The 27803-nt window shown below is 42.8% G+C and overlaps 1 protein-coding gene across 1 annotated transcript in view; it reads left to right on the top strand.

Moving 5' to 3' along the window:
* Positions 1 to 26014, top strand: part of skap1 (src kinase associated phosphoprotein 1) — a 46408-nt gene extending 20394 nt beyond the window's left edge. The window contains exons 5-12 of the mRNA XM_038974528.1: positions 3792 to 3872; positions 3985 to 4068; positions 4189 to 4313; positions 4438 to 4501; positions 6511 to 6753; positions 9359 to 9400; positions 9709 to 9818; positions 25922 to 26014. Of these exons, the coding sequence (XP_038830456.1) occupies positions 3792 to 3872; positions 3985 to 4068; positions 4189 to 4313; positions 4438 to 4501; positions 6511 to 6753; positions 9359 to 9400; positions 9709 to 9818; positions 25922 to 26014 (842 nt within the window). The remainder of the gene's footprint in view (positions 1 to 3791; positions 3873 to 3984; positions 4069 to 4188; positions 4314 to 4437; positions 4502 to 6510; positions 6754 to 9358; positions 9401 to 9708; positions 9819 to 25921) is intronic.
* Positions 26015 to 27803: the final 1789 nt, after the last annotated feature.

Below are 27803 nucleotides of genomic sequence, written 5' to 3'. Positions count from 1 at the left end.
GGATTTCTGAATGTACAGTATGTGAACTTTAAGGTTACACTGCTACCCTGTGATAGAACCCTGGACCAATCAAGAATCATTCTAAATCCCCAGCCCCTTAATTGTTGGTGAATTTTGTCCTCAAGCTGTAAGACCAATTCCTCGACCGTTGCGATATATTTTAAATCCAGTATGAAACACATCCCTGGTTTAAACCATGAGGCCTGGTCAAGGAGCTCCCTTTGAGTGTGAGAAGCCATTGTTCTGTTCTTTACTGATTCAAGCAAATCTAACCGTCCCTTTGTTGACTTTATGTCTCCTCAACTATTAACTGGGAAAGACCTTTGAAAAGGGAAGGAAGTAGATGGATGAGGGGATTAAAAGGTGCCATGACAAGGAAGCAGGCCTGGAACAGAGCACTGGATGGATGAGGTGACTGGGCTTTTGTTATGATAAGGTTCTCCGTAACAAAATAGTCTGTAGCGGCGTAGCGCTAGCTGCCGCATTTCTAGTGACACGAGTCAAGTCATCCACAGAGCAGAGTGATATGTGAGTGTGGTAGTGTCATGAGGTGTCTTGGACCGTACTCTGAGTTGACCGCCAGTGACCACCTTGTGCAGCGTTTATATGTCACACACGCATAGGATGGGCTTATAACGTGAATCTCTGTTATGTTCCTTATACGGCATGAAGTTCAGATATGACTTTGATTCCATTGCACTCTGGACCAGGTTCATTTGCATACAGTAAAACAACAAGGGCAGATAGCCGCTGACATTTTGGCTAGGGGAGCTCTACCAGTGGCAGTCTAGAAGCTATCAGCTCTGTCTCTTCCTCTCTCGTGTTTTGGATTTTGTAATAAATGAGAGAGACGCTCCTCTCCGCTGAACGTTGGGGGGTTTCATCTACTTTGTTTGGACAAGAAGACTCAGTTGTGGCGCAGTGTGTTTGGTTTTGTTCGTTGAAAGTCAAGGTCTGGTTCAAAGGGGATGGATTCCAGGCCTCTTTCTCTGTCATCAGTGGTCCGAATTGAATTAAAGGTCACCCAGACTAGTATAAATGGGCTTTAAATAACTCCTGCACCCCAAACCAAAGGGGGCCACCTGTTCCCCCATCCTCCCTTCTTGGTAACTAGGCTCAAGCCTGATGACAGGTTAATTGAAAAGTGGTTGGGATTGAGCTTTGTTTTGTCATGTATGTTCAGGAGGACAGGCACTTTGGTTGAATTCCATTCAACTGTGGAATCCTAGATGGAGTCGTAAAGAGAGACAAATAATGGCCATTTAAAGTCAAAATGAAGATGGAGTGGATGTTTAAATCAAATCCAATTGTATTTGTCACATGCTTCATAAACAACATGTGTAGGCTAACAGTGAAATGCTTATGGGTCCGTTTCCAACATTGCAGAGTTAAAGATTTTTTTAAAGATATATAAATAGTGACACGAGGAATGAATACATATTGAATAATGAATAACAATTATGAGTAAAGAATAACATGGCTATATACAGGGAGCACCAGTACCGAGTCGATGTACAGGGGTACAAGATCATTTTAGGTAGTTCTGTACATATAAGGAAGGGGTAAAGTGATTACTTGTGTAGTATTACTTTAGTGCCGTGTTGCAAACAGGATTCACATTTGTGAAAATCTTGATTCTGTACAGGCTTCCTTCTTTCCACTGTCATTTAGGTTAGTATTGTGGAGTAACTACAATGATGTTAATCCATCCTCAGTTTTATCCTATCACAGCCTTTTAAAATCTGTAACTGTTTTAAAGTCACCATTGGCCTCATGGTGAAATCCCTCCGGGGTTTCATTCCTCTCCGGCAACTGAGTTAGGAAGGACGCCTGTATCTTTGTGGTGACTGGGTGTATTGATACACCATCCAAAGTGTAATTAAGAATTTCACCACGCTCAAAGGGATATTCAATGTCTGCTTTTTACATTTTTTACCCATCTACCAATAGGTGCCCTTCTTTGCGAGGCATTGGAAAACCTCCCTGGTCTTTGTGGTTGAATCGGTGTTTAAAATTCCCTGCTCAACTGAGGGACCTTACAGATAATTGTATCATGTCAAACATTATTGTTGCAACACTGTCCATGCAACTTATGTGACTTGTTAAGCACATTTTTACTTCTGAACTTATTTAGGTTTGCCATAAAAAAAGGGTTTGAATACTTATTGACTCAATCAGTTTCAGCTTTACATTTTTAATTCATTTGTAAAAATGCCCAAAAACATAATTCCACTTTGACATGGGTTATTGTGTGTAGGCCAGTGACATCAGTTTTACATTTAGGCTGTAACACAACAAAATGTGGAAAAAGTCAAGGGTTGTGAATACTTTCTGAAGGCACTGTATGTGTGAGTGTGTGGGTAGAGTCTAGTGTGTGTGCGTAGAGTCAGTGCAAGACAGTTAGTGCAAAGAAGGGTCAATGCAGGGAGTTCGGGTAGCCATTTGATTAGCTATTTAGCAGTCTTGTTTAGCAGTCTTATGGCTTGGAGGTAGAAGCTGTTCCGGGTCCTGTTGGTTCCAGACTCGGTGCACTGGTACCGGCTTCCCGTGCGGAAGCAGAGAGAACAGTCTATGGCTTGGTTGGAGTCTTTGGCCCCAGTGATATACTCACCACCCTCTATAGCGCCTTGCAATCGGGTGCCTTGCAGTGGTCGTACCAAGTGGTGATGCAGCCAGTCAATATGCTCTCAATGGTGCAGCTGTAGAACCTTTTGAAGATCTGAGGGCCCATGCCAAATCTTTTCAGCCTCCTGAGGGGGAAGAGGCACTGTCGTGCCCTCTTCACAAATGTGTGGGTGTGTGTGGACCATGTTAATTCCGAGGAACTTGAAGCTCTCGACCCGCTCCACTACAGCCCCATCGATGTGGATGGGGGCGTGCTCGCCCTTCTGTTTCCTGTAGTCCACTATCAGCTCCTTTTTCTTGCTGACGTTGAGGGAGAGGTTGTTGTGCTGGCACCACACTGCCATGTCTCTGACCTCCTCCCTGTAGGCTGCCTCATCGTTGTTGGTGATCTGTCCTACCACTGTCATGTCGTCAGCAAACTTGACGATGGCTTTGGAATAGTGCGCAGCAACGCAGTCATGCGTGAACAGGGTGTACAGGAGGGGACTAAGCACACACTGTTGAGGGGCCCCGGTGTTGATGGTCAGCATGGCGGATGTGTTGTTGCCTACCCTCACCGCCTGGGGGCGGCCCATCAGGAAGTCCAGGATCCAGTTGCAGAGGGAGGCGTCAGGTCTCAGGGTCCTGAGCTTGCCCTGATTTTACACTGTTACATGTGTGACATGGTGCGGCTCTCTGTACCACATCTGTTAGATGTCAGTTAATAGTACACACCTAAAGGCCTCTGAGGTGCAGAGTCACTGTATGACTGAAGCTCCAGACCAGGAGGGAGTCATACAGAGACCCTTTCTGTTCATTCCCCACTGCATTGTTGGTTAAAGGGCTTGTACGTAAGCATTTCACTGTTGTATATTCGGCGCATGTGACAAATGCAATTTGATTTGATTTGATTTTGCAGTGGGAGTAGACGTAGTGTATCTGCTGCATCGCTAATCTGCAGCACCAAAATTGTTCTGTCATCTCAGTACATTTACAGAAGTGCTGTAAATGTATTGATCCCAGTTTCCCCTAAGCTAGCAGTGGTGTATTTGATCCAGGGACAGCTGGCTGTTGCTGCTTCCTGGGTATGAAAGAACCCTCTTCAACGTGGAGTCCATGACGAATACAATAATAGACCATCATTTTTCTGTCATCTTATATGTATCCTACTTTGTGATCTTCTACAGACTTTGAGGAGATCCAAATGGTGGCAGCCCAGGATCTCAGTAACATCTTGAAACAAGGCTACCTGGAGAAGAAACGACGGGGTACTAAGATTATGGAGTCGATTACTATGGAAATATGGAATGTTGAGTGCTCATTTAAAGACGTGTGGGAAGAATGACATTATTTGTTATTTTCATTACGTTTTCCATTTAGATCACAGCTTCTTCAGCTTAGAATGGCAAAAGCGATGGTGTGTCCTCAATAACACAATATTCTACTACTTTGGGAGCGACAAGGGTTGGTTTGATCCCTTACATAACACTAAGACATACAATTTACCCATGTAGTTATTTATGCCTGGAACTCATACATGTGAACATTTTGGTGAGGAGATTGAGTTGACACTTCTTCCTTCAGACAAGCAGCAGAAGGGTTCCTTCTATATCAATGGCTACAGTGCAGAGCTGGTGGCCAACCTACGTAAAGACTCCAAGAAGAATGCCTGCTTTGAGCTGAGTGCCCCTGACCGACGCTCCTTCCAGGTGGGTGTACAGTGCAATAACAATACAACTGACTCCTAACAATGGGATTGAATGACAGTAATGTTTCATAGCATACCAGTCTGACCTAATGATCGTACTTTATGATGGTGTCTATCCTCCCCAGTTCACTGCTAGCAGTCCGCGAGAGGCCAGGGAATGGGTGGATCAGATCAACTTTGTCCTGAAAGGTATATCAGCATAGTTCGAAAACGATTTCAAAGACACAGCAGTAGAAAATGATATAGCGATGACTGTGTATGTTTTCTTGTCCTCTGTTAGATTGGTATTGCCTCACTGCCTTTTTGCCTGAAAGGGCAGAAAACAAACCATTTTATATCCATTCCCAAATATATCCATTCCCAAATATATCCATCCCCAAAACGACCAATCAGACGCCTTCCAAACCTCCTCATCCGCTACGTCACAAGGCATTCATGTCATGTGTCGTCCCCCCCCCCCCCCCCTAATAATTTCCCCCTTACGGGAAATTGATTGGTAGTTGTTCTGGTTATCTTCTAGCGGCATTGATTTCTGCCTGGCCTATGGTGTATCACAGAGGACCTGATACCCTGTGTTGCAGTGCCCAGTCGTCAGCAATCACAGCGCTGTTCCATCTGAGAGAGGCGAGCTGCACCGGCTGCTCTTAAATGGGCTGATTTGCGGGATGTAACAGACACCCCATCATTTGTCTTGTCCTCTTTTACTACTTAACAAGATCCAGATAGACATGGAGTTTGAGGCGAAGATTTTGCTCTCTGTTACTTGCTCTGGATTTATGAAGGGTGGATTTTTCCTTTTTCCCGCCAACTGTTCATCAAAGGAGTACATGAATGTCCAATGGAATGACTAGATGTTTCACAGATATCTTTTCAAACATAATCAAATGGGGGAAGTCAGTGGATGCCATCTTCTACTCTGGGCCCTTTGGATACTCAACTGGTTATAGCTCATGCTGAGAGAGAGAGAGAGAGAGAGAGAGAGAGAGAGAGAGAGAGAGAGAGAGAGAGAGAGAGAGAGAGAGAGAGAGAGAGAGAGAGAGAGAGAGAGAGAGAGAGAGAGAGAGAGAGAGAGAGAGAGAGAGAGAGAGAGAGAGAGAGAGAGAGAGAGAGAGAGAGAGAGAGAGAGAGAGAGAGAGAGAGAGAGAGAGAGAGAGAGAGAGAGAGAGAGAGAGAGAGAGAGAGAGAGAGAGAGAGAGAGAGAGAGAGAGAGAGAGAGAGAGAGAGAGAGAGAGAGAATTAGGCAAATATCCACTAATAATAAAACTCAAAGAAGAGCAATTAAGTTTTGGAAACATCTAAAATACAGTGACCCCCTCTAATATCACTACCAAGCCCTGCAATGCCAAGAGCTGAGCAAAGAAAATAGTCCCCTCATCCAGCTGGTCCTGGGGCTGAGTTCACAAACCTGTTCTACTAACACACTGAAGCCTCAGGACCAGAACATCCAATCAATCAGGATAAACCAAATTACAACACAGTCAAAACAAAACTACATTGCTTATTGGGAAACACAAGCACAAACACAAAGCAAAATGCAGTGCTATCTGGCCCTAAATCGACAGTACACTGTGGCTAAATATTTGACCATGGTTACTGATCAAAACCTTAGAAAAACCTTGACAAAGTACAGGCTCAGTGAGCACAGCCTTGCCATTGAGAAGGGTAGACACAGGAAAGGCTGTGCAACCACTGCACAACAGCAGAACCTGAGACGGAGCTGCATTTCCTGACAAAATGTCAAAAATATAAAACAATTAGAGAGTGTCATTTTCCCAAATTTGAAACCCTTATTCAAGGTTTCGAAGACCTCTCTGATGAGGCTAGCCTGTTGGGGGAGGACGCAGAGAGCTGTGGGTTGGCAGCGCACTACATTGCTGCCTGCCATAAGTTGAGGGACAGTGTCTGACAGACCAATCAACCTGCACATGTACTCTACTGTATGTTTATTGTTATTGTTGAATGTATGGTTATTTTGACACTTGGTTATTGTTGTTACTGTTGTCCTGTTGACAATTTTGATTCTCATTTTATTTATTTTTATATTGTAAATATCCTAAATAAGCTTTGGCAATATGTACATCGTTACGTCATGCCAATAAAGCAAATTGAATTGAATTGAATTGAGAGAGAGAGGGAGAGAGAAAGAGAGAGAGAGAGAGACTGCTCATTATTTTATGCCATGTCTGTGTCCCATGCAGATTTGAGTTCCAGCTTCATCCCCTTTGATGACGATGAGGAAGAGGAAGAGGAGGAGGAGACCTATGATGACATTGAGGGGGTGACGGGGGCGGCCAGCCCTCCCCCTCGTCCCACCCCCGCCCCCGTCCTGCCCCAGCAGGCCAAAGCCTCTCTCAGTAGCCAGGAGGAATGGAGGCCCAAGCAGGGGGGGCAAGAGGGGGAGGAGGAAGAAGAGGAGGATGATATCTACGAGGTGCTCCCAGGTATGAGAACACACACATTCTCATTACCCCTCAGAGATGCATCACTATCACTGTAACTCAAAGACTAATTACACTCTTATAAATCATTTATTCTTAATAAGAGTGTCAGAGGTCTGGCTGCTGTTACAGAGGAGATACAGGACTGTCCCACAGGCAGGTGGGTGGCTGAAGGGATCCTGAGAACGACCAAAGGGGGCGACTTCTCAGTGTCATTATCCATCACTCCATTTAAGATACATCAAGATTCTGTTTCCCCTTTGCCGAAATCATTGGTTGGAGAGATATGTGTCTTGCCAACTGCCTTTTCACCATAAAAAGCCATCTGGGATGGGTACAGACCCTGACCACAGATGGTGTATCGAATGTCTGTTTCTTTCACTTTCTCACCCTATCACTTATCAATCTCTCTTTCCTTCTTTGATCGCTCTCAGATGTTCTTAAAAGGCACTGGACGTAGTACATTGATTACAAGCCTTGTTCTTTTCACATATTTCTTTTAAAGAAAGATATTTTCATATTATTATAATTATTGTAGCAAGTTAACTTTTTAATGGGTAACCATGGCTGTTAAGTTGGTGCAGTAGGTGTATTGGTCAGTGGTCTGGGTGTATTTGTGTGTGTGCGTGTGTGTGTGGGCGTGTGTGTGGGCGTGTGTGTGCACATGTGCATCTTTGTGTGTGTGTCTTTTCCCTGCTGTTACTGGAAGCAGAGGGCAGGTTGGTCTGGAGGGTGTATAGGGTTGCTGGCTGGTGGCTTTACTGTCAGACTGACAGCGTGACGATGGATGTGGGAGACAGAGAGCAGGGATATCACTGTCACCTCTCAGACCACGAGGTGCCACGCCCGTAATCCATGTCACATCTAGCTCTATAAGGCTAAGGACGTTGAGAAATGTCCCCTTTAGATATTTGGTTTATGTAACTCAAAATTAACAGTAGCATATGTTAAAAGTTTAAAACTCTGTTGTTCATTGAAATGTAGTGAAGTGCACATCCCTGCTTGTCTGGGCAATTGATTAGCACTGTTAAAACGTAAGGCAGAGTAAGTGCCCTATTGGCTGCGTGTAGGCAAGGCCGCGGGCTCAATAGGCAGGATTAGGCGGCCTCCTATGGCGCCAGCATTTTCTGAGCTAAACTGACCAAGACGCACCTCCAACAACAACACATAAAACATCACATAATTCTGCCCAAAAACAATGACACTTTCTTCCAACCAGTGGCATATGGGCTTTTTAGGTGAGCGCTGATAACACCCTGTGATAAGCTTTGCCCGTGTTGTCAAAGGCAGGGGCGCAAAATATTTTTATTGTCCATTCCCAGCGCACCTCTCCAGGGTGTTATTGGAGAGACGCATCGCTGCGGCAATCCACCTGTCAAAAAAATGAGCTAACATAAATCATGTAGCAGATATAGGATATGGTAGAAAGAGCATGTGGCCTTTTCTGAAGCCTACAGGCTGGAGATAAAATGTATGACAATGTAATGAGACGGACACTTTTTACATCATGCAGGTTTCTCCGATCAAATTGCCAAACCTAAATGGCGCTCAAGCAAGTAATAAATGCACTGTCATGTTAACAAACAACATATCCTAAAAACAGGACAGGTCGAAGTAAAATGGACAATATGGAATGGACAATCACAACTGTTGTCCAGGAGTTTCACCCTGTTGTCATTGATGAGTGATTTCAAGTTTGTATCCTTCAATTTTTGACATGTTGATCATAGCGAAAAAGAAAACACTTCTGCATTTCCCGCTGTGTAAACAAATTGCAAATAGGCTCACGAAAACTCCTGATAAAGTTGGGTAGTTGATATTCAGTGCTTAAATAGCCAAATTGATTAGTCACAGGATCAGGACTAATAAAGCCACTGCAATGGCCTGTTTTACAAACGGTTTACCACATAGATGAGCATTCGTAAAATAAAATTTCAGGCAACGCTGTAGGCTACACCTCTGTAAGCACGAACCGTCTTTTGGACATCTTTTGGACGTCTTTTTTTGGTGCAGTCCGGACTGGCCTTGATTTCCACATCCAAGAACATTGGTTTCTGGTCCGGTCCGGACCAAATCTGAACCAATGATAGATGTCTATGTTTGGTTCAGATTCTGTCTGGTCTGGACCAGCCTTGATTTGGCCTAAACATAGACGTCTATAAATTACTTATTTTCAACTTTCATTCAGAACCCAAAATTTGCCTGATTTTAACATCCGGAAAATACAATTTTTTTACGTCAGGAAAATAAGTATTTTCCACTTTCATTCAGAACCAAAAATGAACCTGATTTCAACGTCTGGAAGCACTTATTTTTCAACGTCCGGAAAAGATGCCTTTTCAAAGTCCTGGAAAATATTTATTTTAAACATACGGAAAATATCTTTTCACCTTTCATTCAGAACTTAACTTCAACGTCTGGAAAATACATATTTTTAACGTAATTTTGCTTACTGTGACTATTCTAGTTTTGCGTGAGGGCGCCAGGGCCAAGGGAGGTGGTGGGAAGACAGGTGGTACCCACATCTCCACAATACAGAAAGTGCATTATCTTTTTCAGGAAAGGTCTTGGAATTTCTCACCTCTTTTGTTTTCATCCCATTTTCCAGACGATGACTTTCCAGAACCCATTGAGGAGATCAGTGAGAAGAGCACAAAACCAGGTCTGAACCCCAAAGAGCACGCATTGACCAGCAAAATAGGAAAGTCAAAAAATTCATGTATAAATGTTGGATACCCTTTCAACAATCTGTATCAACTTTTCATCTTCCACAAAGTCCTCTTTGTCAGCCTTTGTCAGCTGTTTATGTTAATACAAGAGAGATGAGGGTATGAAGGAAATGAGATATCAGCAAGCTGCTGTTCTAGAGAGGAGGTGTGTAGGTGTGACTTTTATAGAGTTAAATATAGGGGTATTACTGACATATTTTAGGTAACAGCATTGTGTGTTTTTCCTTAGTCTGGTCCATGGACTATGCCAACTACTACCAGGGCTTGTGGGACTGTGAGGCAGACGAACCTGATGAGCTGGCCTTCCAGAGAGGTGACCTCATCTATATCGTCAGTAAGGTCAGCATCAACAACGCCAGTCAAAGTTCCTTCATACACTTCATCAACATGCCACATATAGTATGTTCTATTCTATTCTGATATTTTCCAAATAACGCCTCAATCCCTCTTTGTAACACTTATTTAAGTCTAACTTCAACCCATCCTTTGTCTATTCCAAGGCCAGTGGGGGGGAAATGCCCATCAGATGTTCAGTAATGGGATTGTGGTTCATTACTGACTCTGTATCTGTATCATGGGGGTTAATTGAGAGAGCAGCCATGCGAAACTCCGATGTGTTCAACACAAATTGCAGGTGAAGCATCCTGCATCTCCGTTTTTTCCCCCCTCAATCTATTTCCCTGTGTTTTATGGCAATTGTGTAGTAACATGCAGTCTATCTACTTGTTACAGCCGCTCTAGTGGAAATCAATGTGTTGTAATTTGGGCACCGCCGCCCACTAACCTTTTCAGGACCTAATTCGCAGATTGAAGCTATTTTGGAAGGCTTGGATTTGTGTGTCATCATCTATCCTGTTTTTACACTATGTACAAGTGGTATTTTATAGGAAGAGTTAAGAGTCATTTTTAGTTGAACACAGTAGCTGGCCTTGATTTAAGAGCATGTGTCTGTCTATGTGTACTAGTTTATAAGGGAATGTCAAAACAATCCACTCCATTTTTCGTAGAAGCGTAATAATGCCACCTGCTCTGAATCTGTTGGAGGTGGATCAAGAAGACGTTACCAGCCTTCAAGTGTTTTAGGATTTCTACAGTATTACCTTTCAGTGTAGGTGTTGGCTTACCTAGCTTTCTCATGTAAATCATGTAATTCATTTCGAGGTGATTCCTTCCTGTCTGTTTCTGAATGGAAGCCTTTGGTTTAGTGTGACACTAGTCCACCCGTGTCCTACTCACACTCATAACCTTGTACCGTATTTTGCTCATGAATTACATGAATCACATGATTAGGACCCTACGTGGCTATGTTTGTTTTAACGAGCCTTAGGGGAGGGCAATCCCTGTTCCCTCTCTGGTGCGTCAGTAGAGCAGTCGATTTAGTTTAACAGGGGTTTCCTGGGAATCCTGACCTCTACGAATGAAATACAGGCCCTTGGCTGCAACTTAAGCCTAACTCTAACTGGGGAACACAGACATAAAATGGCCATAATAAAACTAAGGCCCATAAATTCTCCTGAACAGAGGCTTGGGGTGTTGGGGTAGGCTGGGTGTATGGGCTCTATGTCAACACTGCCCATAATTACAAAGTAATAAGGACACGCTCTAAGTGCTAAATCAATGGTGCTAACAAACTGTTATTTTTAAGGCCGAGGCTACAGACACTGAGTTTTCCCCCACGTCCCGCCCGCCCCTCCGGAAACCTCTTTCTTAAAGCGTAAGATCCGGATCACATTCTGCGCATGTGTTATTTTATGCACACATTCGTTTGTCTAACTTAGCTGCTGCTCACCCTCCCCCGCCCTTCACGTTTCGCTCTTTACTCACCCTCTTCTGAACCATGAAGATGTAGCCTATGTCTCTGCCTCATATTTCTGAACAGCTGAATCAAAACCCTGCGGTGATTAGCACGAACATTCCAAAAACATATATATTATGAAGGCTCCAGCTGAATGTTCTAGGCAGTTGAGAGTGTATTCAGACCGGTAAAAAAGTGTGTTTTGCATCAAAGTGTGTTTTGCATCACCCTGTGCCATAGTTATACCATACAGTGCATTCGGAAAGTATAAAGACCCCTTGAATATTTCCACATGTTGTTACGTTACAGCCTTATTTTAAAATGGATTCAATTGTTTTAAAAAAGAAACTGAAATATAACATTTACATAAGTATTCAGACCCTTTACTCAGTACTTTGTTGAAGCACCTTTGGCAGCGATTACAGCCTCCAGTCTTCTTGGGTATGACTCTACAAGCTTGGCACATCTGTATTTGGGGAGTTTCTCCCATTCTTCTCTGCAGATCCTCTCAAGCTCTGTTAGGTTGGATGGGGAGTGTCACTGCACAACTATTCTTAGGTCTTTCCAGAGATGTTTGATCGGGTTCAAGTCCGGGCTCTGGCTGGGCCACTCAAGGACATTCAGAGAGTTGTCCCGAAGCCACTCCTATGTTGTCTTGGCTGTGTGCTTAGAGTCATTGCCTAGTTAAATAAAGGTTAAATAAATAAAAATATATATAAAATTGTCTTCGCCCCAGTCTGAGGTCTTGAGCGCTCTGGAGCAGGTTTTCATCAAAGATCTCTCTGTATTTTTACCGTTCATCTTTCCCTCGATCCTGACTAGTCTCCCAGTCCCTGCTGCTGAAAAACATCCCCACAGCATGATGCTGCCACCACCATGCTTCACCGTAGGGATGGTGCCGGGTTTCCTCCAGATGGGATGCTTGGCATTCAGCATTCCAACCTTTTCATTTTGTTCTACCTTTTTTCAATTGACATTTCTTTGTATACAGTTGAAATCGGAAGTGTACATATTCTTAGGTAGGAGTCATTAAAACTAGTTTTTCAACCACTCCACAAATTTCTTGTTAACAAACTATAGTTTTGGCAAGTCAGTTAGGACATCTACTTTGTGCATGACACAAGTCATTTTTCCTACAATTGTTTACAGACAGATTATTTCACTTATAATTCACTGTATCACAATTCCAGTGGGTCAGAAGTTTACATACACTAAGTTGACTGTGCCTTTAAACAGCTTGGAAAATTCCAGAAATTATTTCATGGCTTTAGAAGCTTCTGATAGGCTAATTGACATCAATTGGAGGTGTACCTCTGGATGTATTTCAAGGCCTACCTTCAAACTCAGTGCCTCTTTGCTTGACATCATGGGAAAATCAAAAAATTGTAGACCTCCACAAGTCTGGTTCATCTTTGGGAGCAATTTACAAACACCTGAAGGTACCATGTTCATCTGTACAAACAATAGTACGCAAGTATAAACACCATGGGACCACGCAGCCGTCATACCGCTCAGGAAGGAGACTCGTTCTGTCTCCTAGAGATGAACGTACTTTGGTGTGAAAATTGCAAATCAATCCCAGAACAACAGCAAAGGACCTTGCGAAGATGCTGGAGGAAACAGGTACAAAAGTATCTATGTCCACAGTAAAACGAGTCCTATATTGACATAACCTGAAAGGCCGCTCAGCAAGGAAGAAGCCACTGGTCCAAAACCGCCATAAAAAAGCCAGACTACGGTTTGCAACTGCACATGGGGACAAAGATTGTACTTTTTGGAGAAATGTCCTCTGGTCTGATGAAACAAAAATAGAACTGTTTGGTCAAAATGACCATCGTTATGTTTGGAGGAAAAAGGGGGAGGCATGCAAGCCGAAGAACACCATCCCAACCGTGAAGCACGGGGGTGGCAGCATCATGTTGCGGGGGTGTTTTGCTGCAGGAGGGACTGGTGCACTTCACAAAATAGATGGCATTATGAAAAGGAAAATGATGTGGATATATTGAAGCAACATCTCAAGACATCAGTCAGGAAGTTAAAGCTTGGTCACAAATGGGTCTTCCAAATGGACAATAACCCCAAGCATACTTCCAAAGTTGTGGCAAAATGGCTTAAGGACAACAAAGTCAAGGTGTTGGAGTGGCCTTCACAAAGCCCTGACCTCAATCCTATAGAACATTTGTGGGAGAGGAGGGACCGACTTCGGTGGAAGTCGTGACAACAAATCTCTGCAGTTGAAAACTAAATGTTAATCTAAAAGAAATGTGAGATAATGTCTAGATGCTTTTTATAGTGGAGATCAAGTTTATAACTTCCCTACCTGGGCTGATGAGAAAGTGTATTGCACAGTCAGATGGAACAGAGTAAATAGGCATTTTAACGTCATAGATTTAGCCAGTGGTAACTTGTGGAATAGACACCGGCTGGAATGTGGTTTATCCAATCAGCATTCAGGATTAGACCTACCCATTGTATAAATGCTGATATCGTGGCAAGTAAATATTTTACAGAAAATACATTATCAAAATGTTCGTACGAACTTTGTTGTCAGTATTGCAAACATAAGCATGACACAAACAGGCAGTCTTAACGATTTCATGTTTTTCTTAGCTGCTGAGTTACATGCAGCTAAGAAAAACATGAAATCGCTAGACTGCGTGTTTGTGTTCTGCTTATGCTTGCAATACTGACAACAATGTTTGTATGAACATTTTGACCATGGATTTTATGTCAAATATGTAAATAGCTGCTTGTAGCCTCCTTCCATCCTGAAAAAATAACATGAAATTGCGCTTATGCTTACTGAGGCATGGAATCCAATAGTTTAAACAATTTTGTGTACAACATGACGTTTGTAGGCTACACCAGTGACCAGACAAAGGCGATCAAGGAGGGGGGGTTGGCGGCACGAGGGGGGGTTGGCGGCACTCAGCACAGCAGCTACGTAGGCAGCGGTGGGCAATCAGCTACAACAAAATAAATCATGCACATTGGCAGAAATATCAACCAAAAAATTCTAGGCACGTTGGAATATAGAAACTCTGTGATTTGATTGATTGCCTGAGTGTAGACCAGGCTAAGGGCTGGCCACAGGCACGGTGTCGTATGGCTGTGAACTGAGTAGTACATGACGATTATACAAAGAGCCCCCATCAATCATTATTGATCTAGCGAGATATTACTGTAAAGAGGAGCATTTTTACAGTATTTGTGTTTTTTTTTATCGGATAGGTTTTTTACTGTGTTTGTATATAAGGGGGGAATTGTGTGTGTGTGTGTGTGTGTGTGTGTGTGTGTGTGTGTGTGTGTGTGTGTGTGTGTGTGTGTGTGTGTGTGTGTGTGTGTGTGTGTGTATAACATTTTAGAGCATGGCATGTTTTTAGCTGTTATAGATTCTTCTGATAAACATTATCATACTGATATATTACCATTTTACTCTCTACCATTTCTATATTTTTTGGACATACTACTGGATATATCCTACGTATGCATACGGAAATGATAACTTTTTCGAGTTCTTATTTTCAGAACTGACAGGTTAGGACTATGTATTGCACATATACAGTTTCTAGTGAAAGTCGATACACCCTTTCTTCACATTTTGCCATTACAGCTATGAATCATTTCGAATAGGATTCTACCAACAACTCTTAGGGCAACATTTATCCATTGTTTTTGCCAAAATTGCTCGAGCTCAGTAAATTTGGTTGGGAGTCATTGATGGACAGCAATATTCAAACCTTGTCTCTGATTTTTAAGCAAATTTAAGTTAGGATTGAGACATTTTACACCTTGTGTTGTGTCTTTGGCATATACAATTGTGTAATTGTTTGCCTCTAACATTTTATTAGTGTTGACCCTATTTATATTTATTTTGATCCTGACAAGCTCCCGTGTCCCTGCCGGTGACAAACATACCCGTAAAATAATTCTGCCTTCACAATACTTGAAAATACAGAGGGATTCACAGTGTTGTGTTGTATTGGATTTGACCCAAGCCTGTGGTTTTTAGGTATTTAGGCCAAAAATAGAATTTCTTTGCAAACAAAATTGATTATGGAGTGGATTTTTTTAACACAGGCTTCATTCTTATCGTGGTAGCAGCATCATGTCGTGCTTTTCACCAGGCAGAGACTGGGGAGTTTGTCAGGATCAAAATAAATATGAACGGAGCAGTCCAGATAAAAAGTTAGAGAAAACCCTGCCTCAGTATTCTGAATACCTAACCCTGGGATAGAGTTTTATTTTTCAGCGGGACAATTACACTAATTTCAATGCCAAAAGACACACCAGAATGGCTTCCCAATGGGTGTTGAGTGTTCCTGAATGGTCCAGTCTCAGTCCTGACTTAAATCTGCTAGAAAATCAGGTATAAGGTTTAAATATTGCTGTCCATCAATGACTCCCTACCAGTTTTATGGGAAGTCAGACCAGTGGTGCTGACATGGCTCGTTACCGCTCCTTTGAAGCCTTTGGAGATGCAGAGAAGATGAAGGATACCCGGCCCTTACATGACAAGGCCTTTGTTCATCAGACAGTTGTATACGTTTCTGTCACAAAGAGTTTCCTGGTTCAGTGTTGGTCAAGTCTCTCCAGGGTCCCTCCTCCAAGGAGTTTCCTGGTTCAGTGTTGGTCAAGTCTCTCCAGGGTCCCTCCTCCAAGGAGTTTCCTGGTTCAGTGTTGGTCAAGTCTCTCCAGGGTCCCTCCTCCAAGGAGTTTCCTGGTTCAGTGTTGGTCAAGTCTCTCCAGGGTCCCTCCTCCAAGGAGTTTCCTGGTTCAGTGTTGGTCAAATCTCTCCAGGGTCCCTCCTCCAAGGAGTTTCCTGGTTCAGTGTTGGTCAAATCTCTCCAGGGTCCCTCCTCCAAGGAGTTTCCTGGTTCAGTGTTGGTCAAATCTCTCCAGGGTCCCTCCTCCAAGGAGTTCCTGAAGATGTTTGAGTTCCTCACCTTCCAGATGCCCACCTCCAAAGTGGAGGATGAGGTCCAGGAGATCCTCAAAGACTAGGGATATCCATTTGCACTCTCTAAAAGTGCCATGTTCTCTGTGGGAGCTCCACATACCTGGCCACAGGTGTTAGGGGCTCTGACCTGGCTCACTGATACTTGTAAGATATTTTGCTGAATGAGCAAACAACAGGATCAACTAATCTATGGTTTTTGTGATGGCAGCATGGAGATCGAGGATGGTGTTGACTTCAATAAGCTCTTTCTAGACTACACTGCTGAAACCGACCACAGGTTTATGCAAGGAGCAGACACACTTGAAGAGGAGGACAAATAATGCCTTGCTTATTTAAAGAAACTGTACAATGTGGACGAAGCTCTTCTGGTGTCCATGGAGAGGTACAGGATCCTGTGTGATAAGGTTGAGCGGCTGGAGAAAGAAAGTCAAATGGACAGTCTTAACGAGTGGAGAAAGTGAAATGTACGTGGACCTGCAGAAGCTTCAGAGCTTTCGCAGTGAACTGACATCATTCAAAGCCAACCTCCTCAGGACTGTCTGAGGAGGTGGAAGCATCGGGTCTGCAGGTGATGATCCTGAAATAGGAGCAATTGAGGGTCCAATGCGTCCTGTCCACCCAGAAGTTCACCCCAGCAAATATCGAGAGGATCAACTGGGAGAAGTGTGGGCTGTAGCAGACCAGCCTGACCAAAAACCTGGAGCAGGCTGAGCAGCACATGTGGAAAGAGGAGATCTCTCTGGCCTAGGAGACAGCTGAAGTGAAGGTAGCTGTGTACCACAAGCTGGCCTGTAAATGTTATCAGGACCACAACAGAATACAAACCATCGACTATGGTCCAATACAGAACACACATTCAAAATCCACTTAGGAAAATGATAAATGATGTGGAAGAAGAGTGTATTCGCAGGATGGACGAGCAGCTTGAACACATGCAGGAGATGGCCGGTGAAAATCAGAAGTTGGCTGCTGAGATTGAGGATGCGGAGAACCACCACAAGCCGCTGGAGAAGAAGGTGACCTTGGGATATGACCACGCCGTGGAGAAGCTGAAAGCTGCAAAGCAACAGTACGAGATAGTTCTGCAAGAAACCAAAGAGGAGTGGCGGACTCTGGCGAACAACCTAGTCAGTGTGCTCACCACGACTGTCAACCACCTGTCTGTCCACTGTGGAGAAATTCATGGACGACCAATAGTGGCTCGAGTCTACAGGCAAGCCCTTCAGGAGGACAAGACGGACCTCCTGAAGCTAAAAGGAAATTATGGAGAGCTTCATTGCTAAAGCCAAATAGTGCTGTGCTGAATAGTGATTTTAACCTTACCCTGGGTTAATATTCATGCAGTGTAAATAAATAATATATCATTTTTTTGTGGGGAAATCCGATTTTTAGATTTCATTGTAAAGGTCAGCAAAATGTGAAGACTGTAAAGGTTGTGTAGACTTTCACTAGGCACTGCATATTATGATTTTCCTGATCAAATGTCTGAAATTAGTAAATGCCATCTTTTTTTTGCTCCCAAAATGTCTAAAATGAGTAAATGCTATCTTTGCTCTCCTAACATCTGTATTACTTATATTCACTCCTAAGCATGGTTCTCACTAATCCGTCGGGTTGTCCTGCATTCCAGGACTGTAATTTATGTAGCCGGAATCATAAGACATGGCTCCACAGGTTAGCAGCCACATTCCGATATTCCCAGAGGCGCTCATCTGGAATGGTGGAATGGAGTGGGAGAGATTTACGATGTCAACCCACCTAGTCTCCTTTAAACTCTTGCTAACACGTCCATCTCTTTGAGAGAGAGAGAGAGAGAGAGAGAGAGAGAGAGAGAGAGAGAGAGAGAGAGAGAGAGAGAGAGAGAGAGAGAGAGAGAGAGAGAGAGAGAGAGAGAGAGAGAGAGAGAGAGAGAGAGAGAGAGAGAGAGAGAGAGAGAGAGAGAGAGAGAGAGAGAGAGAGAGAGAGAGAGAGAGAGAGAGAGAGAGAGAGAGAGAGTGAGAGAGAATCAGTCAACCAATCCAGCAGCAGTTGTAAAGTTGGTTGTGACACAACTCCAGACACTGCTGTTCCATGCAGCTCTCCAGAACATGGACACTAATGACACCTAGTGGCTGACCTCTGTGCGTTTCTGTCTCAGCCAATAACTGAGTAATTAATACTGAGAATGTTTAATGGTTGACAGCACACACACTCTGAGACTGATTTACACTAGTAGGCTATATCTCCCTCTTAAATTAACATGAACTTTACCCTAAGTAAATAACTGTGAGTTATGTTTAAGTTTGCAGCGAGGAGAAAAAACAAACCATTTAGGATTGATTAAATGAATTAAAGGCCTTTATTCATAAATGCAATCAAAACAGAAATAACTTTGATTATAAACATTCACACATACACACAGGCACACTCTTTCTCTCGCTCACACACACACACACACACACACACAAACACACAACACAGCTTCAGGCATTCTAAATGAGTGTCACTAAAGGAAAAAAGAACTGGCTCTATGAATACAAGGAACATATTAAACTTGTTGAAGAATGTTATGAAAACATTGTAACCATCTGTACTGTTCAGAGAACTTTCAACATACACTCTTAGGGAAAAAAGGTGCTATCTAGAACCTAAAAGGGTTCTTCGGGTGTCCCCATAGGAGAACCCTTTGAAGAACCCTTTTTGGTTCCAGGTAGAACCCTTTTGAGTTCCTTGTAGAACCCTTTTGAGTTCCATGTAGAACGCTTTCCAGAGAGAGTTCTACATAGAACCCAAAAGAGTTCTACCTACAACCAAAAAGGGTTCTCCTTTGGGGACAGCTGAAGAACCCTTTTGGAACGCTTTTTTCTATGAGTGTAGGCCTACCCTTCCTCCCTTCCACACCCTCTCTCTCTTACTTACTCCCGATCTCACACACATCCTCTCTCACACACACACACACACACAATCATACACACCCCACGCTTGCATATGCAGCCTACCTTCGAAACATCTCTTTGAGTAGCCTATTCCTTTTCAGTTTTTCCTGCGCCATCCAAATATGTACATAGCCTAGTCAGTGGTCAAGTTATCCGGTTGCTAGCAACCGTTCGTTATCAAACCAAAAAATAGCGACCTACGAGTAGTTTAAAATGGCTCACGAATCCGGAGCAGAAATAAAATAACATATTGGGCCCACTGTAACTCCGGTAATATTGGGCATAACTTTTACATTATTTTGTCTAGAGGCACACGGTCTTCGGCAATGTAGCTAAAGGCGCAAGCATTTACTGTGTTACGTTCTGCACATAAAATGTGCGCTTAAAAGGTTCCATGCGTTGAAGAAATGGAGACGTGATTAACGGCGTCAAGAGAAATGATGCTGATAAATGTGTCACATTCTATATTTTTTACATCAGAAATGTATCAATTGACATTATGTTGGAAGGTAGAACCAAATCATATAAAGATGTGGCTGTAATAACTACATCATTATCCTCCATCAGTCAGCGTGCTTCAATAGGACAAAGTGGAAACTATATATGCTACCATTTGGAATTATAGTGTAATGTGCTGAAATAATTTGGTTGTAATATAACAATATATTCCACTCATCTTCTGGATGTCATTGATACACTGTACGCTGATAATTTTAGCTGGTGAAACGGTAGCAGTTGCAGTAATGATGTAAGTCACATAGAAAAGTTGATCTTGTGCAATACATCCCATAATATCTGATGATTTCTTCTACATACGAAACCATTTCTACGTTCGAAAAGTATTCAGACCACTTGACCTTTTCCACATTTTGTTACCTTAGTCTTATTCTAAAATTCATTCAATTGTTTTTTTCCTCCTCATCAATCTACACACATAATGACAAAAGCAAAAACAGGTTTACATTTTTTTTGCTAATTGATAATCAAATTAAAATACTGAAATATGACATTGACATAAGTGTGCAGACCCTTTTCTCAGTACTTTGTTGAAGCACCTTTGCCAGCGATTACAGCCCAAGTTTTCTTGGGTATGACGCTACATGCTTGGCACACCTGTATTTGGGGAGTTTCTCCCATTCTTCTCTGCAGATCCTCACAAGCTCTGTCAGGTTGGAAGTGTCGCTGCACAGCTATTTTCAGGTCTCTCCAGAGATGTTCCATCGGGTTCTAGTCCGGGCTCTGGCTGGGCCACTCAAGCACATTTAGAGACTTGTCCCGAAGCCACTCCTGCATTGCCTTGGCTGTGTGCTTAGGGTCATTGTCCTGTTGGAAGATGAACCCTCACCCCATTCTGATAACCTGATCCAGAGGGCTCAGGACTTCATCAAGGATCTCTGTATTTTGCTCCGTTCATCTTTCCGTCAATCCTGACTAGTCTGCGAGTCCCTGCCGCTGAAAAACATCCCCACAGCATGATGCAGCCACCACCATGCTTCACGGTAGGGATGGTGCCAGGTCTCATCAGACGTGACGCTTGGCATTCAGGCCAAAGAGTTCAATCTTGGTTTCATCAGACCAGAGAATCTTGTTTCTCATGGTCTGAGAGTCCTTTAGGTGCCTTTTGGCAAACTCCAAGTGGGCTGTCATGTGCCTTTTACTGAGGAGTTGCTTCTGTCTGGCCACTCTAGCGTAAAGGCCTGATTGGTGCAGTGCTGCAGAGATGGTTGTCCTTTTGGAAGGTTCTCCCATCTCTACAGAGGAACTCTGGAGCTCTGTCAGAGTGCCCATCGGGTTCTTTGTCACCTTCCTGACCAAGGCCCTTCTCCCTCGATTGCAGTTTGGTTGGGTGGCCAGCCAGCTCTAGGAAGAGTCTTGGTGGTTCCAAACTTCTTCCATTTAAGAATGATGGAGGCCACTGTGTTCTTTGAGGACCTTCAATGCTGCAGAAATGTTTTGGGACCCTTCCCCAGATCTGTGCCTCGACACAATCCTGTCTTGGAGCTCTACAGACAATTCCTTCGACCTTATAGCTTGGTTTTTGCTCTAACATGCACTGTCAACTGTGGGACCTTATATAGACAGGTGTGTGCCTTGACAAATCATGTCCAATCAATTGAATTGACCACAGGTGGACTCCAATAAAGTTGTAGAAACATCTCAAGGATGATCAATGGAAACAGGACGCACCTGAGCTCAATTTCAAGTCTCATAGCAAAGTGTCTGAATACTTATGTAAATAAGGTATTTCTGTTTTTTAGGGGTCTGAATACTTTCCGAATGCACTGTATGTACGTTATGAGGATACTGAAACTGTAAGACTGACATCTTGCTCTAAACCTTACATTGGAACAATTTTGTATCTTTTTTTATATGATTTGCACTAAACTTGAACACATTTTACATACTGGTACATAGCTAAACACTGTATGGAACATTTGATTTAATCTTTAATATTCCTTCTATTCAGAACTTCAAAAAGATCAGTTTTTAAAATTTAAAATTATTTTTTTTGCTATTGGATTACATTTTAGTTCAAACTAAACTGTGAGTTTATTATTATCGGATGTATTGGTGACTAAACTAAATGTTCTCACGGCTGAAAGATGTGTGGAACTCCAATGAAGGCTCAATCAAAGGTTCTGAACATAAAAGACGGGGGGCATTGCAAGTGTTTGCAGTTTTTACTGTTGTACTAAGAGTTTTGAAAGTATACCACTTACATCTGAACAATTTGCCAATGTGATTGAAAAAAAGATGTAGTTTGTATTTTCTTAGTATAAATAATATGTTTGTATCTTATTTCCATATAGGGTCATATTCTCATGTCCTCAACTGCCTTAAGTCCATAACAACCCCAGTTGGCCCATTGCCATAGGTCACACCATGTGAATGTGGCCAAAGAAAAGGGAAAGGGAGGAAAAACAATCAGATGGAGATCCCTTTATCTCTTTGTGTGAACCCTTTATCCCCCCCCCTCTTTATCGCTCCCTTTCTTTGTCACACACCACTTTAAAGCTGCTTTTGTGGCTATAGACACCAATACCCTATAGACAGGGCAAGACATCCTATTTACCACCCAAAGTGGTAGGGGGTGAGTCTGGGATTTGGGGTCATCTAGGAGGCAGTGGTCATCTCCCGGTCAACTACAGTAAGGTTATTTTTCAGGCCCATCCAATAGCCTAGAACTGTGCCTGGGCAACCCTTAACATTCTGCCTAATTATTATAAATGAGGGGCAGCGTAAACAGCTATCATTACAGACACTCAGCGGCATACACAAATCCACTTTAAATTGTTATTAAGTTAAAGAACCATCCATAATCCCAAGGCGGCTTTCGAAGAGAAGCTGATTGTTTGTTCCTTCATAATTTAGACCGCTCTCATGCTCAGTCATCTCTCGACTTTTAATCTATCTCGTTGATTAAATTAAAAGATTGCCTGTTTATTAAACAGATCGAAACAATTGAAAGAAATCACCGAGCCTAAAACCAATGTGTCCAAATCTCTAAATAGGCATTGCTAGGATTCCCTTTAAATATTCATATCTGGCAAAATAAGTAGACATTTATTTTGCAATGGTCAGATACGTGTCCATGTGCAAAAATATTTCTGGAACAGCTAAGGCAGTCCAGTCCACCTGTGTGAGCAAAATTCTTTGACTAGATTTGTGGTCAAATAGACCAGGAGCTGCCGGCTTGTAAGAGGTGTCCATGTTTCATTGTTAGGATGACTAGTGGAGAGAGACGCAGCGCTGCAGTGTGTGTCTGATGACTCTCCTTGTGGATGAGAGCGAAACAGAGAGGGGGAGAGGTAGCTAGAGAGAAAGAGGGGGAGATGAAGGGAGGGCAGGGGGAGATTGTAACACCCAGACGGCGGGTTCAGCGGCAGGGCAATGAGAGACTTCCTGCGCTCCATCACGTCCAAGGCCTGCCTTATGGGTCAGTCTTATTAACACTCCTCCTGCGTACGTGTGTATGTAGGTGTGCGTTTGTGTTCGTACGTGTGTGTATGTAGGTGTGTGCATCTGTGTATGTGTTTACGTGTGTATGTATTGCTTATACGTCAAGAGAAATAGTGAGAGCAAAAATACAAAGAATGACAATGGAACGTGAGCAGAACCTGATGTTCTACAAAAAGGAGTGAATGTATAGCTCAAGGAGGAGAGTGGAAATCGGGTAGAGCAGCTGTCACAGTGACCTGGCATGGCATACAAAGTGCTCCTTCTCCTGCATCCTGCTTCTGTCATTCACCCTATGAGAGACAGTCAAGCCAACCTCCTCCCTCTTCAGGCATCGTTAGCTGTCAATCTGTCCTCCTGCCCAAAGTGAGCGATGGGCCCATCCAAATGTCACCATTAGCCAGCCCCCTGAGTGGTAAATAAACGATGCTACTGGTGTACTGCAGGTGTTGTCATGGCAACTCGCTTAATCCCCCTCTCTCCCCGTGCCAGCCCCACCCATGTTCATTTGCACCCTCTCAATGGAGGAGTCATGGGGAGGTCAACGAGTCAACGCACCGCCACAACATGGCGCTGTTCTCTCCTCATTCAACCTCCTCCCACCATATACAGTTATGAACCCAGGCCACACAAAAAATTCCAGACTGCCATTGAGGGCCGCTTGATAATTTTTTTATTGAAGGAGAATGTCTTGGTATGGAAATGGCATGGCATCCTTGGCATCCACAGAAAGGTGTTATCCATTGTATTTTCTCCTGAAACTACTCCAGTCTCCTTTTCACCTCATTTAACACCTGATTTACTTAACAAAAGTCACATCTCAATAGGTGGTCCACTGGTATCCCCATCACATGAAACAAGTGTGTGTGGGGGGGGCTTCCTCTTTTGTTTCTCAAGCACGGGAGGAGGCCGATGACGTCACAAAGTGACCATCAGACCAACCATCAGTTGTGTCGAAAAAACACTATTTTGCTCAAAATATAGATTTTTTTTTTTACCCTTTAGTGAGTGTACTTTATTGTATTTATATCACTTTTCAACAGGAAAAGTCCCCAAAAAATCACTGGGAGATCATCATATCCAAAAGTCTGATATGCATTTTATACCAAATGAAAGGAGAAAAATCAGAAGGAGGTAGGAGAGATTGAAGTTAGGGCATTGTCATTGGAATACATTTACTCCCTATGCTTCACTACGAGACCTCCCCTTCCAGCAGGTGTACTCTGTATGAACCCGTAGTAAGCAGCGAGGAAGATGGAGTTGGCATGCTTGACAGACCTTTGCTGCCATTGGCACACTGTGGTGATGTAGCAAGCGTATTCAAATGGTGGCGTTAATAATCAAAAAGAGCTTTCTCAGGGAGGACATGAGACTGGCTGCACAGATGGGCTGGGGAGATAAATACAACTTTCTGTCACTGGGGTTGGAGGAATGGAGCTGCAACAGCCCCGGGGGAGAGAAACTGTTTCGTTCCTACTCTGATGCCCCAGTCCGTCTGTTTCTCTCCTTTTTTGGATTACTATTCAAGCTAGCTTTCCACAACAAAACATTTTCGCTGTATGTTTTTGGTTTTTAAGATAGAAACATGGGTTTATTAGGGCCATGTGTTGGAAATCACAGGGACTAGAAAATGTACCTTTCCATGAAGAAAATGTGTGTGCTTGCTTCACTTGTCTTAAAGTCAGCAAGCACATCAATTTGCCATTTTGAGTGGAGTATTCCACCTTCAATCACTCTGTATAATTGCATTGAAACAGTCCGTTCTCAGTGCTCTGTGTAGGCGAGCAGACAGAATAATAATGTTCTCTCTGTTCTGCACATCCAGATGGATGAGCTGCTTATCATGACCTGCTCTAAGAACACTTCAGGCCTGGGCCATCACTCTGATCTGTGAGCTCTAACCGGCCAATATGTCATCTCTGTCCAGACACAACTTATACGTTATCTCTGTCCAGTCACCAGTCATTAGGAGTAGGTCTGTTTTTCATTCCTCTGGCTCTATAGTGAGGTGTCAGAACTCTCTGTATGATAGGATGGGCTGCTGACTGAGGATGTGGGATATATCACACCAGTGGCCAGAGAGACAGCCAGGAGAGGGAGAAATGGTTCTACAAACATGCATTCTACACGTAAACCTCATACAAAATTGATCGATAGATATAAGATAGCCTTTGGCTTTCAGATGTTGTACCCAGAGTGCGAATTACACCGTGACATTCGGGGGGTCTCGCGCCATTTGATGAATGGAAAGAGACATCTGTTACAAAACACCAAAAAGTGTAATGACATTTAGCGATTGTCATTTGGGTCTACACTCTTGTAGCCTGAATTAATTGATGCGCCTTTCTGACTGACAAAAATACCTTTTTTTGTGGTAAGAAAAGTTGGGACACCTGAAAAGAGGCTGAAATATGGGACTGTCACGGGATGACAAGTGCAGCCACATGAGATATTTTTATTTTTTTACCATGTGGGAGTGTTCGTTTAATTTGGAATAAGCTTTTATTTGAATATTTACCACTGTAGCAGTACAAATTGCATTTTAAACAAATAGGAGAATTGTTAAATTAGCATTATTTAGAGCCCCCCCCCAAGTTAGACTTTTTTTTTGCATCATGACTCATTCAGGGGGTCTGAGACCCCCCTGGGCCTCTGGTAATTCTCAATCTGCATGTACCCCAAAAATGACAAAACAAGGTGTCAAGAGCCATTTTGAGGCAAGGCTAAATTCTGTTATAAACCTATGATGACATAGTCTACTGAGCATAGTTGTGCGTGTTCCTCCTCACCATACTTGTGTCTCTATGTGTTCCAGGAGTATAACATCCATGGCTGGTGGGTCGGAGAGCTAAATGGTACCATCGGTATCGTCCCTAAAGACTTCCTCCACCCTGCCTACATCCTCTGAGCTCCAAGATGTACTGGATCACTCTTTTATCGTTAAGATTATAAAATAATTTAATGGAGTAATGTAGCATAACAGGTCTCCTGACACCCATTGAGATTGCCATTGAGAGAACAGGAGGTGTATATTCACAGCGCTTGACCAGCCATTTAAGACATCTGGTGGCTGAATGTAGAACTGCGTGTGAAATTCAATCAGCATTATAGACGGGTTGGTTGTTTAGCAACAAAACCGACGCGTGCGCAACTATGGGGCAAAACAGATGGGGCTGGCTTAGATTGTTGACAGCATGTAAACTATATCTAGTCTCTAAATGTTTATTGAAAATGTAAATATATTTGCACAATGAGCACTTGTCTCTCAAATACATAGTTACAGTTGTTGGTTAGCTAGCTAATTCATTTTTAGCCATATTAGCGTAGACGTGTCATGAGTCAAAACAAGACATGGTATCAATAACAAGATGCAATGAGCTGAAACGAGCCACCTACGATTCCCCACATGGCAGCTTCTTCTCATTGTTGCTAGCTATCTGACCATCCAGAATCATTACACCACATGGCCTTCTGGTTCATCGACGTGCGCGCATCGTTTTTTAGTGACGTTGTCAGCTAACCCGTCTTATAGATACTGATATGCTCAGTAATGCTTAATTATAGCATCATTGACATCATCATTTAATTGGGAAAAATGATTCCAACTATACGCCATAGAAAACAGATCGTACTGCACTATACTACAGGAACTGTATGTTACACGTTCCGCTCTGATGATAGCTTATCTTTGTATTATGCCTTACTTCTACAGTTGAGTGATGTGACTGACTGCGTTCCCAGTCCCAAACACTGAACACTTCGAGATTGATGACAAACTGAGATATTTTATTATTTTGTAATATAATGTAATGCAATGCTGTTAGTGTAAGGTTTTTGTAAAATGTTTTTGTAAAGATTTACTTAATTTACATGCATAAATGACATTACCGTGGTCCTTCTGAGGCGTTTGATCTACACATTGAATTACGGATCATGTCAAAAGGTTTCCTCTATCCAATTGTTTCCAGTGCGCAGTATTTGTACCCATGTGTGTGAATGGAAATGGCCAGATATTTATGAAACATTATGCCCCTGTGACTAAAATAGGAAATCCTCACCTCTGAGTGAACTGGGGGCTATTCGACATTACAAAGCATACTGACTTGTGCCTTCAACAGCCTTGTGTCTGAAGGAAGGCTACAGTGCATGTTATCTTGATGCTGACATTAAGATATATAGGCAACGAGGGTTCAGGCTTGCTCAACTATCTTGTTTCAATTAAGAATTTGAAATTGGAATACCTGATAATTAACAATATCAAGAAAAATATTATATTTAGATTGTTGAGCTTGTACAAATATATTTTCTTAGCCTAACGGTTGTGTTTTTCTTATGGTTTGGACCTACTGGCCTTTTATGTCCGAGTGAATTGGGTGCTTATGCTTTGACATCATGCTGTTTGTGACTGCTGTCTTTCTATAGGCTTTTTGTGTTTTACAAAAAAGTGCACTATCCTACATCAACCTGGTCTCAGAGCATTTCATATTATTCTGTATGTACATCCAAGACACTCCATTTAGTAGGATGTGTTACGTTTCATATGGTATGTATTCATTTGTGGATGTCCATCATCCATTTCATATATGTTACGAATTGCAATTCGTACATTATGTTGCGGATTGCAATTTGTCCAATATGTTACACATTTGCAAAACGAATATGTTACACATTTGCAAAACTTATATGTTATGAATTCC

The sequence above is a fragment of the Salvelinus namaycush genome, chromosome 35 (genome assembly GCF_016432855.1).
Source record: "Salvelinus namaycush isolate Seneca chromosome 35, SaNama_1.0, whole genome shotgun sequence".
NCBI classification, from domain to species: domain Eukaryota; kingdom Metazoa; phylum Chordata; class Actinopteri; order Salmoniformes; family Salmonidae; genus Salvelinus; species Salvelinus namaycush.
This window is presented reverse-complemented; position numbering and strand designations above follow the sequence as displayed.